The 12,055-nt window shown below is 43.4% G+C and overlaps 4 protein-coding genes across 4 annotated transcripts; 3 read left to right on the top strand and 1 right to left on the bottom strand.

The window, feature by feature from the left end:
- Positions 1-38: 38 nt before the first annotated feature.
- N7483_010546 (uncharacterized protein) lies at positions 39-302 on the bottom strand (the record flags this gene model as incomplete). The annotated part of the gene is made up of 1 exon (XM_057093973.1): positions 39-302. One exon carries the CDS (start codon positions 300-302, stop codon positions 39-41), a length of 264 nt encoding a protein of 87 aa, XP_056939944.1.
- A 1,871-nt stretch (positions 303-2,173) lies between these two features.
- On the top strand, positions 2,174-2,761 carry N7483_010545 (uncharacterized protein; the record flags this gene model as incomplete). The annotated part of the gene is made up of 1 exon (XM_057093972.1): positions 2,174-2,761. The coding sequence occupies one exon, from the start codon at positions 2,174-2,176 to the stop codon at positions 2,759-2,761; it is 588 nt and encodes a 195-aa protein (XP_056939943.1).
- A 152-nt stretch (positions 2,762-2,913) lies between these two features.
- On the top strand, positions 2,914-3,189 carry N7483_010544 (uncharacterized protein; the record flags this gene model as incomplete). Its single annotated transcript, XM_057093971.1, has 1 exon — positions 2,914-3,189. The coding sequence occupies one exon, from the start codon at positions 2,914-2,916 to the stop codon at positions 3,187-3,189; it is 276 nt and encodes a 91-aa protein (XP_056939942.1).
- A 5,947-nt stretch (positions 3,190-9,136) lies between these two features.
- On the top strand, positions 9,137-10,673 carry N7483_010543 (F-box protein; the record flags this gene model as incomplete). Its single annotated transcript, XM_057093970.1, has 3 exons — positions 9,137-9,391; positions 9,454-9,816; positions 9,873-10,673. 3 exons carry the CDS (start codon positions 9,137-9,139, stop codon positions 10,671-10,673), a joined length of 1,419 nt encoding a protein of 472 aa, XP_056939941.1.
- Between the last annotated feature and the right edge of the window lie 1,382 nt (positions 10,674-12,055).

Below are 12,055 nucleotides of genomic sequence, written 5' to 3'. Positions count from 1 at the left end.
TTGGAGCTCACAAATGTGTCAACCACAGCCGCAAATTGCTATGTTGCGTTCAGAAAATTATCTAGTCGGGGGCTGATGCTTCGCCTTGTTTTGCTCGCACTCTCAGCATCCAGCTGTGCGACAAAGAATAGTACGTCGCCTGCATCGGGGACCGCTGTGCTGTCTTCGAATTGTTTCTTTTGCTCTGTCGTCAGAACCTCCTTGAACTTGGCCAAGGCGTTCGTCAGGGACTCTGTGGGTTCCTCTGCTGCCAGTGGTTGACGCTGGGGCTGTTTCCCTTTGAGTGATAATTGGAGGGCCATGTGAACGATCAGGGGTCATGAATAGATGGGACTACCCCAGCCCGGTGCAATGAAGATATATACCTCAGAAGGGAACAACTGAGTAGTTGCACATGTGGAGTGGGTAAATAGTTAAGGCTAAGCTATTACCATGAAGTTATGTCGAGTGCCCAGGTGGATGATCGTGCGGGGCTGTGCATGCATCCTCACGTGAACTTTAGGCTGAAAAGCTGTCATTGACTGGATGTACCTGTGGAGATAGACTAATCATATGTATCTTCTACGCTAGGCACAAAAACTACTATGTTCTTGCCTAACGACTGTAGAGCGCGTTTGAACAGAAGACGAGACCCCATACGCCGTGTATCCCAATTTTCTTATTAAATAATACATGAGGCTCTGTGGGGACCCTTGAATGTTAGAATGATGACCAGGGTGAAGAATTAAATTATTCAGAGGATACTGCAAAATATGGGGTGGTAACCAATGTATGGTACCTAGGTACTAGTATGGGAAATCTCTTTGAATTACTACCTAGGTAGTAGGGAACAACACACCTTAAACCTATGGATTGGTCAACTTGATCGCATTACTAGAAGATATGGAAGAATAACCAGTGGGAACTGTGCTCTGACTTTCAATTTACTAGTAATACTTGCAAGCTCCTGCGTCTGGCTGCATTATGGTAAGTCATAGGTCTCCTTCGCTACCTAAGCCTGAGTTACCTGACTATAAGAGAAATCTCCATCAAATCAGGAAAGCGTTATGACTTACTAATGTCATACAGGGAATTTGGCTCCCTGGCAATTGGGGTATTTCAAAATGGTGTAGTACAATAGGGACTTCCAAGGTTACTTTATCACTGCGCTTGGCTTTGACTCATAGACTACTAATTCGCTATGCTTCACCTCCTACGCCTACACTGACAAGAACGACAACATTTAAAATACAATAAAGGAACACTATGGGTTTCGTGTTCTTGATGATGATTCGTATATTCTCTAAGAACCTGAAGCTATGTGGAGTGCGTAAAGAATTAATATACTAATCCAGCTAATTTCAATATTTAAAGGTGCATAACTTGTTCTTTAGATCCATGTAGATATCCCTAGCCAACTTTCAGTCTGATACTATATAGATTGATGATATTTATGGGCAGCTAGGCCATAATCCAAGCTGTTTAGAGCCCTAAATGAGAGTAGTTAATCCATTCTGGAATCTATTTTAAAGAAGTTCAGATAGGCTTGAATCACACTAAGTCTGATCCATCCTGAACTACTTCTTTTGAGTTATATGCTATTGCTGCTTAGTTATATGCTAACTCCTCCCATTTATATATTCACTCTCTTTCTTACTACATATATATATTAATTAATCTAAGATAAGGTAAAGGATAGAGAGTAGGTCTTGGAGTACTAGTATCTAGGTAGTTCTAGTAAAAATGAATTATTTTTAAAAAAATATTATATGTACTAAAGTATAATAAGATATCTCCGAGTCTTACTTCAACTTCAGGTATCTCTCAATTCAGACTTAAATATCTCTCACCTTTACTTTAGTTATCTCTTACTTTAAATATCTCTTATTTTAGTGAAGGGACCACATGTATAGTTTGCCCTATATAGTAGCCTGAGTGCCAGTGATCTAAGGTCTGCCTGTAAATACTAGAATATATCTTAGTGGCGTTCCTTCTCTATACTAGCCATAGGAGTGCCGTTAGCATCATGAAAAGCTCCTAAATATGCTCAGCAAGCTCTGAGAATCTTAATCTCCTACCCATCCGCGCGTCCCAGTACATACAACAGTTTAGCCCAAAGTTTTACCAAAGAAGCAGAGAAACTTAGATTCCAATCTCATTTCCCATACTCCATCTGACATGTTATGCACTATGGATGAAACAGCCAAAGTCCTCCGTGCCTGCGAAACTTCAAACCTGCAACGCCATTGGTTTGGTTCTGCAGCGACAGGTCCTGAGGCAGCTCAAGTGCTCTACATTGACCTTGACTCGTCTAAAGAATCCGGCCACGGAGCCTGCGCCTACCAAGCCTGCCCCGGCCATCCGTGACTTCTTAGTTCCGAAAGAAGAACTTGTCACCGATTTCGCCTGGAAGAAGCTGCCCACCCCAATGTCTCTTACCCTGGACCTGCTTCTCAAGTCGCTCATCCTCAAAGCCACAGGCGACGATGGCCAAAGCCTTCTGGACAGCGCCCACGACCTCACGGACTTAAGCGTTGACATCACGAAGAACCTTGATCAACTCGCCGCCCAGTACAAGCATATCAGCAAGTACTTTACCCTAACTAGCAAGGTCACCCACCTGCGTGCAAGCCTTAACGACGCCATGGCCAAGCTGGAAGGGATTCCGAACCTCTACGCCGAACCCTTCAGGAAGTTCTTAAAGCAGCCAGGCAGGGACTTAAGAATTTCGATAAGTTTAATCACGCCCTGTGGGCATACGCACAGAAGAACCTCATTGTAGCCACCCCCCCCCCTCAACCCGGAGGAGTCTCTTAAGCTTATGTGCGTCGGACGCCCATCACCAACCATGAATACTAAGCCAGGCCCCGACCTGACTACGGAGGAAAGCGGCGATGAAGCCTCTCTGACTCCCACTCACTTCTTCATTCTATCATGTTGGATGCCTGCAACATTATAGCGCTTCGAGTTTTGCTCTGCCGTGATTGGGAAGCTAGCGCTGTCCGAGGTGAGTTTGTGGAACTGCCGGACGACTTGGCGTGGCATCGAAACGAAGCCGGCAGTCGCCAGGACAGGTCTAATGGTGAAGTCGTGAGCGCCTTATATGATATCGGAAGCCTTTGGCCTTATCTGATGGATACCGGTTGCCCGCTTGTGCGCTTCTCCGCAAAGGACGTAAGAGTCCTTGTACATGAAGTCAAAGGGCACTAACCGAGTTTGTAAAGTGTTGGTTTTGGTAACCTGTCATGCCAGTTGGGGACTAGGTGAATACACATCCATTGATTCTTTAAAATCTTCCAAAGTTAGAGGGTTTATTCTCTCCTCACAAATTCAGCTTCTCCCGAGGCGTCATGGGGATATCCACTGTATAGAGTACACAGATTATCTATGTCTAACCCTTTAGATATCATTACTAACAGCAGAAATCATAGTCAGAACTTCTTTCGGGCTGCTAAAGAGGAAAAATCACAAAATTAATATTGGAATATCATCCATAGATCAGACAATGGGACTGGAAGGATTTTTGATCAGTGCAGGTATAATAGGAAGGTTTTTAGTTCTCCTTTGGACTTGGGATCATTAGCTAGTGGATTATATCTTGATATCTCTTGTGTTTGAGTAAGTTACTCTAGGTTATCTAGAGAAGCCGAAAGCCTTTTAAGGCTAGGCTTATAATACGTATAGTATCTGGATAAGCTTCGGATAGGAATAATCTCTGATAGTTTCATGGGACCTCGGGAGCTTCCTAGAGCAAATCTCTATAAATTTGTTAGGTTGCTATGGTATTATAGCATTTGACTCATCTTTGGCATCAATGGCAAAGGTGGCATCGCTTGGATTTATGTGGTGGAATTTCCAGACAACATGTTTTGGCAAGGATGAAGGCCGGAGTTGCTAGGCCGGCGCTAATTGCGAAGTCTGAGGTGCCGGTGCCCTTAAGGACGTTCGTTAGCTGCCTCGGCGTTGATTTGGTGGATTCCAGCCCTGGAGTCATTACGTCGTGATAGATCGGCGCCACAAAGGAGGTAGTCACCTTTACAAACGAAGAGAAAATCAAGATCGAATACGAAGGCCAGGGGAGCAGGATCTCTTGGTGCACATTTCATAGCAGATATAGCCTGTCTTGGTTAAGGTGTGAGGCCGTCTCCGGGTACGCTCCTCTTGGGAGGTGGGTTTGATGAGTAGCTCCAATAGTTCATCAGAGAGATCGGTGTTGTCTGCGAGCAGGGACTGAAAGCTTGCTCTGAAGCCTACCCAGCTGAGGTTGGTGATGAGATTGGCATTTCTGACCTTGATACTGTTGTTTTATCCAGAAACTAATAGTTTAGCCTGATATGATTCAGCCCAATGCAATAAATGATGGGTTTGTTTCTTTCACCTATACCTAGTTAAATTGCTATATGACCAAATCAATACTACAAACAACCTTGGAAGGCTCCTGAGATGCTAGTAGTTTCAATACTATAAAATCAACCCCAAGAACATCAAACCTCAAGTTGAATCAGAAACCAGAATCAGACTCATATCAGAAGGGGCGGATTAATGAAGACACTGCATACTACCTAGGTACTGTAACAGTGAAATATCGCACGACCAAGAAGTAACATACATACAAGTCTTCACGCCGCGCTTCGCGCGGCACTGCCAGTGAAGCAACGAGCATTTGGAGAGGTATGTCCTCAGCACGCGAGTGCTTGGCTAGATGTGTCCACATCCTCTCAGACAGGGAGCTTGGGATGTTCTACATAATGACTGACATCTCTTTTCATAGCTACTATATAGTTAGATATAGGCAACTGGTAACCCCACAGATATCTAAAACGAGAGATATCTAAAGTAGAAGTAAGAGATAGCAATAAAGCGGGATATATTCACATGTGCATGTTTAGATGTAACAAATAAAAGAAAAATATAACTAGGTAGTCTATTGGTAAATCTGTGGTCTCTGGAGTCTGAGTATTCTGCCAGACGGTGAGAAAACTCGAAAAACCACTGTAACCCAAGTAGAAAAAGAGGTCTATACGCTTTGAAGTCCTTTTCATGTACGAAAATTCTAGATGTCTCTACTATACTAGTTGACTCCTGTGCCCTCTAGGACTCTAGCCTAGGGTAGGCACTTGGTGTACAATTGCTAGGTGCGAAGCCTGATCTGTACTTCTACTCCAGGGCTGTAAGTAGATTACAAGTCCTCACGCCGCGCTTCGCGCGGCACTGTAACAGCGAAATTGGGAACATTGAAAGGTATTTCCCAAGCACTCAAGTACTTGGCTAGGTGTGTTCACATACTTAAGTACAGGGCTCAGTCAGAAGCATGTAGAGGTGACTGATGACCTACATATCTTTTTATGTAAGTACGTACGGGGTTACCTACGGGGTTACCTGAAGGGGAAGGAAGGTTAGCTGCTACATGTGAATAGTTGGATATAGGCAACTGGCAGCCCTAGAGATAAGCTGTAGGCTGATTCTGCCTCCCTCCTTCGATAAGTAAAAGTGCAGGAACCCAAGGAGTAAAAGAGGTCTATTAGGACCAACAACTATTCTGCCACTTTTTTCCGTGTAACAACAGTTGATGCCTTATTCCTGCCTGATGCCACTTCCTGAGTAGTTATATTCAGGCATTATAGAAATGATCAGACAAAACCAAATCAGTCTAGCCATTTTAAATGCTCTGCTTCGCATCGAAATAAGCAAAACAGAGCCCTAAATAGCCTAAAGGGGGAGTGGGAGAGCCTTAGGGTTCTTTATTCCTAACCTTGGAAGTGGAGGACTGGGTGATCTAGATATGTGAGTTTACCATGGGGTTTTCAACCCTTTGCCACAATTCGTTTGTGCGATACTATGGCTTTTCATCCATTTTGTTTCCTAATACTACTGTTTCCTTTGTCTAACTTGCATTCAAGTAGCGTCTGAGATTTTATAGCTTCACTAGGCGAGCGGCTACCACATTACCGTGGCGATAATGGCTAAATAACATGGAGTGAATAGAAAATTATCATCATCATGTACAAACCAACACTGTCTCTACCGTCTGTCTACAGGTAGCGGCAGCTTAGGAGACTTTCAGGTCTAGAAGGGACATAGACCGTTTTTATGTTAGTATGGCATTTTCAATTTCATTCTCTGCCAAATAATAAAATACATGAATGCCTTAAAAATATGGGGTTGAGACCGTGGCAGATATAACGTGATTCCCAAGCGAGTGGGCCACCCAAGCGAGTGGGCCACCCAACCAAAAAATCGCGTCGCGACCGCGTTCTTTTATCTTCAACCACCCATCATGCCACCAAAACGTACTGTTTCGGCCGAAAAAAATGGTAATCAAGAGGGCGAATCCTACTTGCTATACAGGCTATTAAAGCTGAACAAATAAGCTCTATCCGTGAAGCTGCACGCTGTTTTGATATACCTCGTACTACACTACAGCGTCGGCTCACTGGCTATACCAATCGCTCTGAGACTCGCGCCAACAGCCATAAATTAACTGAGAATGAAGAGAAATCACTTCTTCAGTGGGTGATCTCTATGGATACACGTGGAGCTGCCCCCCGGCCTGCTACTGTTCAAGAAATGGCCAATATTCTCCTCTTAGCACGTGGCCAGACCCCTTCTCAAACTGTTGGCAAAAATTGGGTCACAAACTTTGTTAAACGACATTCAGAGCTTACTACACGTTTCTCTCGACGATATAATTATGAACGTGCGAAGATGGAGGATCCAAAAGTTGTTCAAGAATGGTTTAATCTTGTTTTTCAAACAATTCAAGAGAATGGTATTCTATCAGAGGATATCTATAACTTTGATGAGACTGGATTTGCAATGGGACTTACAGCAACTGCTAAGGTTGTTACTCGTTCTCGATATTATGGTCGACGATCACTTTTACAGCCTGGAAATCGTGAATGGGTAACTGCTATTGAAACAATTAATGTATCTGGATGGGCCCTTCCACCAGTGATTATTTTCAAAGGCAAAGTTTTAATTGAAGGATGGTTTACAAACCTTCCACTTGACTGGCGATTTGAAACTAGTCCAAATGGATGGACAACTGATGAAATTGGACTTCGATGGCTTCAAAAACACTTTATTCCAGCAACAACTGAACGTACGCTTGGAAAATATCGACTTTTGATTCTTGATGGTCATGGGAGTCATTTAACTCCCCAATTTGATCAGATTTGCAAAGAGAATAATATTATTCCAATTTGCATGCCAGCTCATTCTTCACATCTTCATCAGCCACTTGATGTTGGATGTTTTGGGCCTTTAAAACGGGCCTATGGTCGGCTTGTTGAGAATCAAATGCGGCTTGGTTTTAACCATGTTGATAAATTTGATTTTCTTGAAGCCTACCCAATCGCTCGTAAAGAGGCTTTTCAAACCCAAACTATTCAAAACAGCTTTACGGCAGCTGGTTTAGTACCATTTGACCCAGATCGAGTACTTTCTAAGTTAAATATTCTTCTTCGAACACCTACACCCCCAGCTAGCCGCCCTACTAGTCGATCAAGCCAATTTTCACCTAAAACACCTCAGAATCTTATTCAGCTTCAACGGCAAGCTAGTTCAATCAAAGCTCTTCTAAAACAACGTTCAAAGAGCCCTCCAAGTCCACTCAAACAGCAAATCGATCAAGTTCTCAAGGCCTGCGAAATTCAGATGCATTCAACAGCTTTATTAGAGGTTGAAACACGCAAATTACGCGCTGCACATGAAAAGCAAAAGCAAAAGCGCAAGCGGTCTACTAGGCAGATACCTAACGAGGGTGGTATGACTGTTCAGGAGGGCCAGGAGGCTATACAGCGTGCTATACAGGTGGTTGAGGCGCCAGTGATCCCTCCCGTACCACGGCCTAGGGCGCCTTATTTACCCCCCTCAGCCAGCTAGGAGAAAGCTACCGACATGTAAGAAGTGTGGAGAAGAAGGCCATCGATCAGATCACTGTGATATTTAGTTAATTATTTTAATAAATTGGCGTTCTGGTGGTAATATTTATGATTAAAACTGTAGGGTAGGCGGTGGGTGGCCCACTCGCTTGGGTGGCCCACTCGCTTGGGAATCACGTTAGCCTTTCATACTCTGTAGACCCGCAACATACAGAATGCCCCTTCCAAAATCCGTGTGTGAAGATATCCATTGATACGAAGCCATGGAATTCACAGATCTAGTATCACATGTGCATTTTTAATAAGATAAAGGAATTCACTATCAAATCTTGGATTTTCTTTTTCGATTTTTTTACAACAATGAAACAGGGGAAAAAACAACGCAAGTGTTTATCATAGCTCCCAATCCTGCGATATTTGGAGCAGCAGCAATGTTCATGAAGACCGACCTATGTTATCTTAATATAGCAGCAAATACCAGGTTCAGACAAAAGAAATAGAGTGAATTACAAAGATATCATGCAGACATTCGACTAAACAAAACTAGGTTCCTGAATGCCCCGCTGAAACCCCGAACCTTGGAAGTATAGAATATGCACGTATTAAGACACGGAGGTCTTTCCAAGGATCATGCATGCAACTATTCCCATTTTAGGCAGTCAATACTATCTAAGGCCCCGGTACTTCTTGAACTCCCTTAAGTTACACTCGTAGCCTCTCATTATTAACTTAAGAAGTGAATATAATATGAGAAGTAATCATCGCTGCCTCTAGTAAACCATTTTATACAGGCTCCGACTTGTAGGAGCATTCACACACAATCTCAAGGCTCCTACTTAGGGCAGAAAGTGAAGCACGTGCCCAGGTGAGGCTCCAGGAGTATAAATTCTACTCTCAACAATTTTCAATTTTTTCTCTCTTCGAAAATCATTTTGCTATTCTCACTTCTCCAACTTTCAATTTCTCTCCTCTTGGAAAATCGTCTTCTCAGTGAGCTCGCCTACCAATTTACGATTTCACTTCTTTTCAAAAATCGTCTTTCAACCCCGACCGCACCAAGTTTCGATCCTCTTCTTCTTGTGCAATCGTTTCTTGATTCCAATTTCTCTTCTCTTGGGAAATTGTCTTTTAAGTGAGGTTGCCTACCAATTTACGATTTCACTTTTCTCTCAAAATCGGCATTCACCCCAGACTTCATCGAGTCCCGATTTTGCTCTTCTCCACTAGTCTTTCTCTCAGACTTCTTCCTGATCCTCGATTCAATGCCTTTCACAATGCCTGCTCCTTACCTCCCCGTCGAGATTATCCTAATGATCCTGGCATTCGTGCCCGATATTGAAACCCTTTTTGTCCTGCGGCTCCTCAACCAGAACTGGCTTACGGCTGTCAACAATCGCATCGGAAAGATCATTTTCTGTGACTGGAGAATGCGAAGCTGGAAAAGACTTAAAAATACAGCTGGAAATAGCCAATTGGCCCGCCGGGCTCGAGATTTGGTGCTGAAAGTTTCCGATAATCATTTCCATCAGGTATGCACATTGGCACATACAAAATCGGGAATATAAAAATACTGATCTTGATTCTTCTACAGGACTACAACACCAAACGGTCTGGCAGAGCGATCAAATTCCAGCGGTTCTTCAAGTACGCAGTGCCTCGTCTTACTGAACTGGAATCATTGTGCATCCGGGTTGAGACAATTCGCTCGGCTCCCAAGAAGACGAGAGATTACTTCTTGGACAAGAGAGAATACATCCAGGGATTGATGGCAGCTCTTTTTGGCATATTTGAGCAGAACCGAAAGCTGAAAGCTTTTTCTACTGACATGCTGCCTTTCTACGCCTCATTTCCAGCCCTGGGTAATCACAGAAAGAGCCCGTTTGAGATTCTCAAGTACCTCCGGTTAGAGTCTCTCAAGCTCGGATACACAGGCGTGGAGACTGATAAAGAATGCGTAAGTTTTCTAACATATATACACAACTGACTCATCAAGCTAACATTCATCTACAGTTCTTCGCCGACAGCTTTGTCGATCCAACAAAGCGTTGGTTGATTCCGTTTCGCAGCACATTGCGTAAGGTTTCAATCACATGCTGGGGTTTTAACCTGCTGGATTTGAAAGGGCTAGTCAATGACGCAAGCAGCGAACTTCCAGCCTTAGATAGGCTTGAGTCTCTCGAACTACGCGGACATGCGTTTTTCGAAGACGATGTGCTCAATTGGATTCTCGCATCCGGCAAGAGACTGACCACTCTCATCCTAGATGATTGTGCGATAGTCTACGGCGCCCAAGCCGGCATCATCTCTAAGGAGGCCGGCCGGGTTGCCTCCGTCTCGTTCTGGCGAGAGGATGACGAGGAATTTGTGCACATCGTGTTAAACGAGTCTCGTTGGTCTAAGTGGTTCAACCGCTTCAAGGAAGGGTTGCCGAAATTGAGCTATTTCCGAATGGGAAATAGTCGAATTCGACGACCCGGTGAACGAGGACCATTCTACGCATCGGAACGCTTTGGAACTCGGCCGCCATACGTGGTCCCTAAAACCATGTTTGGCTTATTTGCGGATCGTTACCTTGGCCGGTACGACGAGCAAGCCGATGTTCCACTGTGGGTGCTAGATTTCCCGTCTGACACGAACATGGTCACCCCAGGATCGCAAGATCTCGCGGCGGACTTGGAAGCTCTACGTAGCTTGTTTGCTCATATTGGGCAGACAGTTGCGGAAGATGCGACCTCGGATCATGCTGGCTATGTCAGAGGGTTGGTCGGTCACGTCCGAGAACGCGGAAGAATAGTCGGAGAGGTGGTGTGATCTCTAGGCTTTGGAAGGGAGCATTGGGGGATGCGGGGGAATCCAAATTGCATTTTGAATGTTTGTTTTTGTTTTCTGTTTACAATTTGGATTTGAAATTTGCATTTTGGGCGTTTTCAAATTGGGATTACTAGATAGTAGCACTTGAGTCCAGAGTACCAAGTGTTTGAAATTGACATAGCCTATCAGGCCTTTCTCTCAGAATACGTTTCCATTGTAAATCTAAAGTGATAAGATAGTGAAGAAGATATTGGCTATATCATTATCTTCATCACTTACTCTAACGTAGTCTAGTTCTCACTTCGTACCCTAGCTTAGTATTCTAGGTCAGGAACAATACTCTCAATTTGACTATACTCTGAACATCTAGCAGTCCAAAGAGGTCTCTCACCTTTTCCCCTCTAATTCAGGACTATAAAAACTATAGACTCATAGGATTGATAATAGCTCATCTCGTCACATCGGGAATTTCCTATAAATCATAGTATAACACTAGTATGAACATGAGTCGTGATAACCAGCTCTAAATACACCCAGGATTAGGATCTACTAAGTCATTTTGAGGACTGATCTAGTACCTTGGCCGCCTAGGTCTATTTTTTATTTCGATTTCATATTCAGTTCACAATGAATATCTTATATACCTGGAAGTCTGTCCTAGCTCCGAATTTTCCAAATTCCCAGCTTAATTAGTATAGGATGCATCCTGAAGTCATTCAAAATCGATTCTACTACTCTAAGTATTGACAAAAATGATAAAAAAAATGATGTCACAATTCCATTGTCAGCTAATCCTAATAGCCTCAGGAACAGTATTGCATGGAACATGAACTGGATGCTCAAACTCCGAATCCGCCCCAATGACACATGAAGGCTGAAGTTAGAGCCTCTGTGGACCTAAACGAATATTACACCCGGTCCGTCAGCACTTTTTTTTCTCCGTGCAGATCTCGCGGAGTTTTCCATTTCTATTTTTGCCCCCGATCGTCACCCTGGGATTTTCGGCTCTTCATACAGTTTAGGCTACGGAGTACTCCGTAACCCGTTCTTGCATATCATGCATTATGAATGAAGCTGAAGAAAAAAAAATTCAATTTTTTTTGGAAAATCAAAATGAGCAAAACCCTGCGACAATTCTACTCCACTGGTATTTGGGAGCCTAATGTTGGTACAAGTGCCGGTGGGAAACGAATTCCAAATCCTTGACGCCGGTTTTAAGCCACAACAACTTTACAAAGTTAAAATGAATTATTGATCACAACTGGAACTCTTCTGAAATAGGTTAAGGCTGAAATGATTCATTTGAATATTTATTTGTCAAATAATGATTGTTTCAAATGTTAGATTCAGTGATAGATTGGAATCAGACCATAAGTTAAATT

This window comes from Penicillium malachiteum (genome assembly GCF_028827825.1).
Source record: "Penicillium malachiteum strain IBT 17515 chromosome Unknown utg000005l:1.0-9002435.0:326005.0-9005861.0, whole genome shotgun sequence".
Classification (NCBI taxonomy): domain Eukaryota; kingdom Fungi; phylum Ascomycota; class Eurotiomycetes; order Eurotiales; family Aspergillaceae; genus Penicillium; species Penicillium malachiteum.
This window is presented reverse-complemented; position numbering and strand designations above follow the sequence as displayed.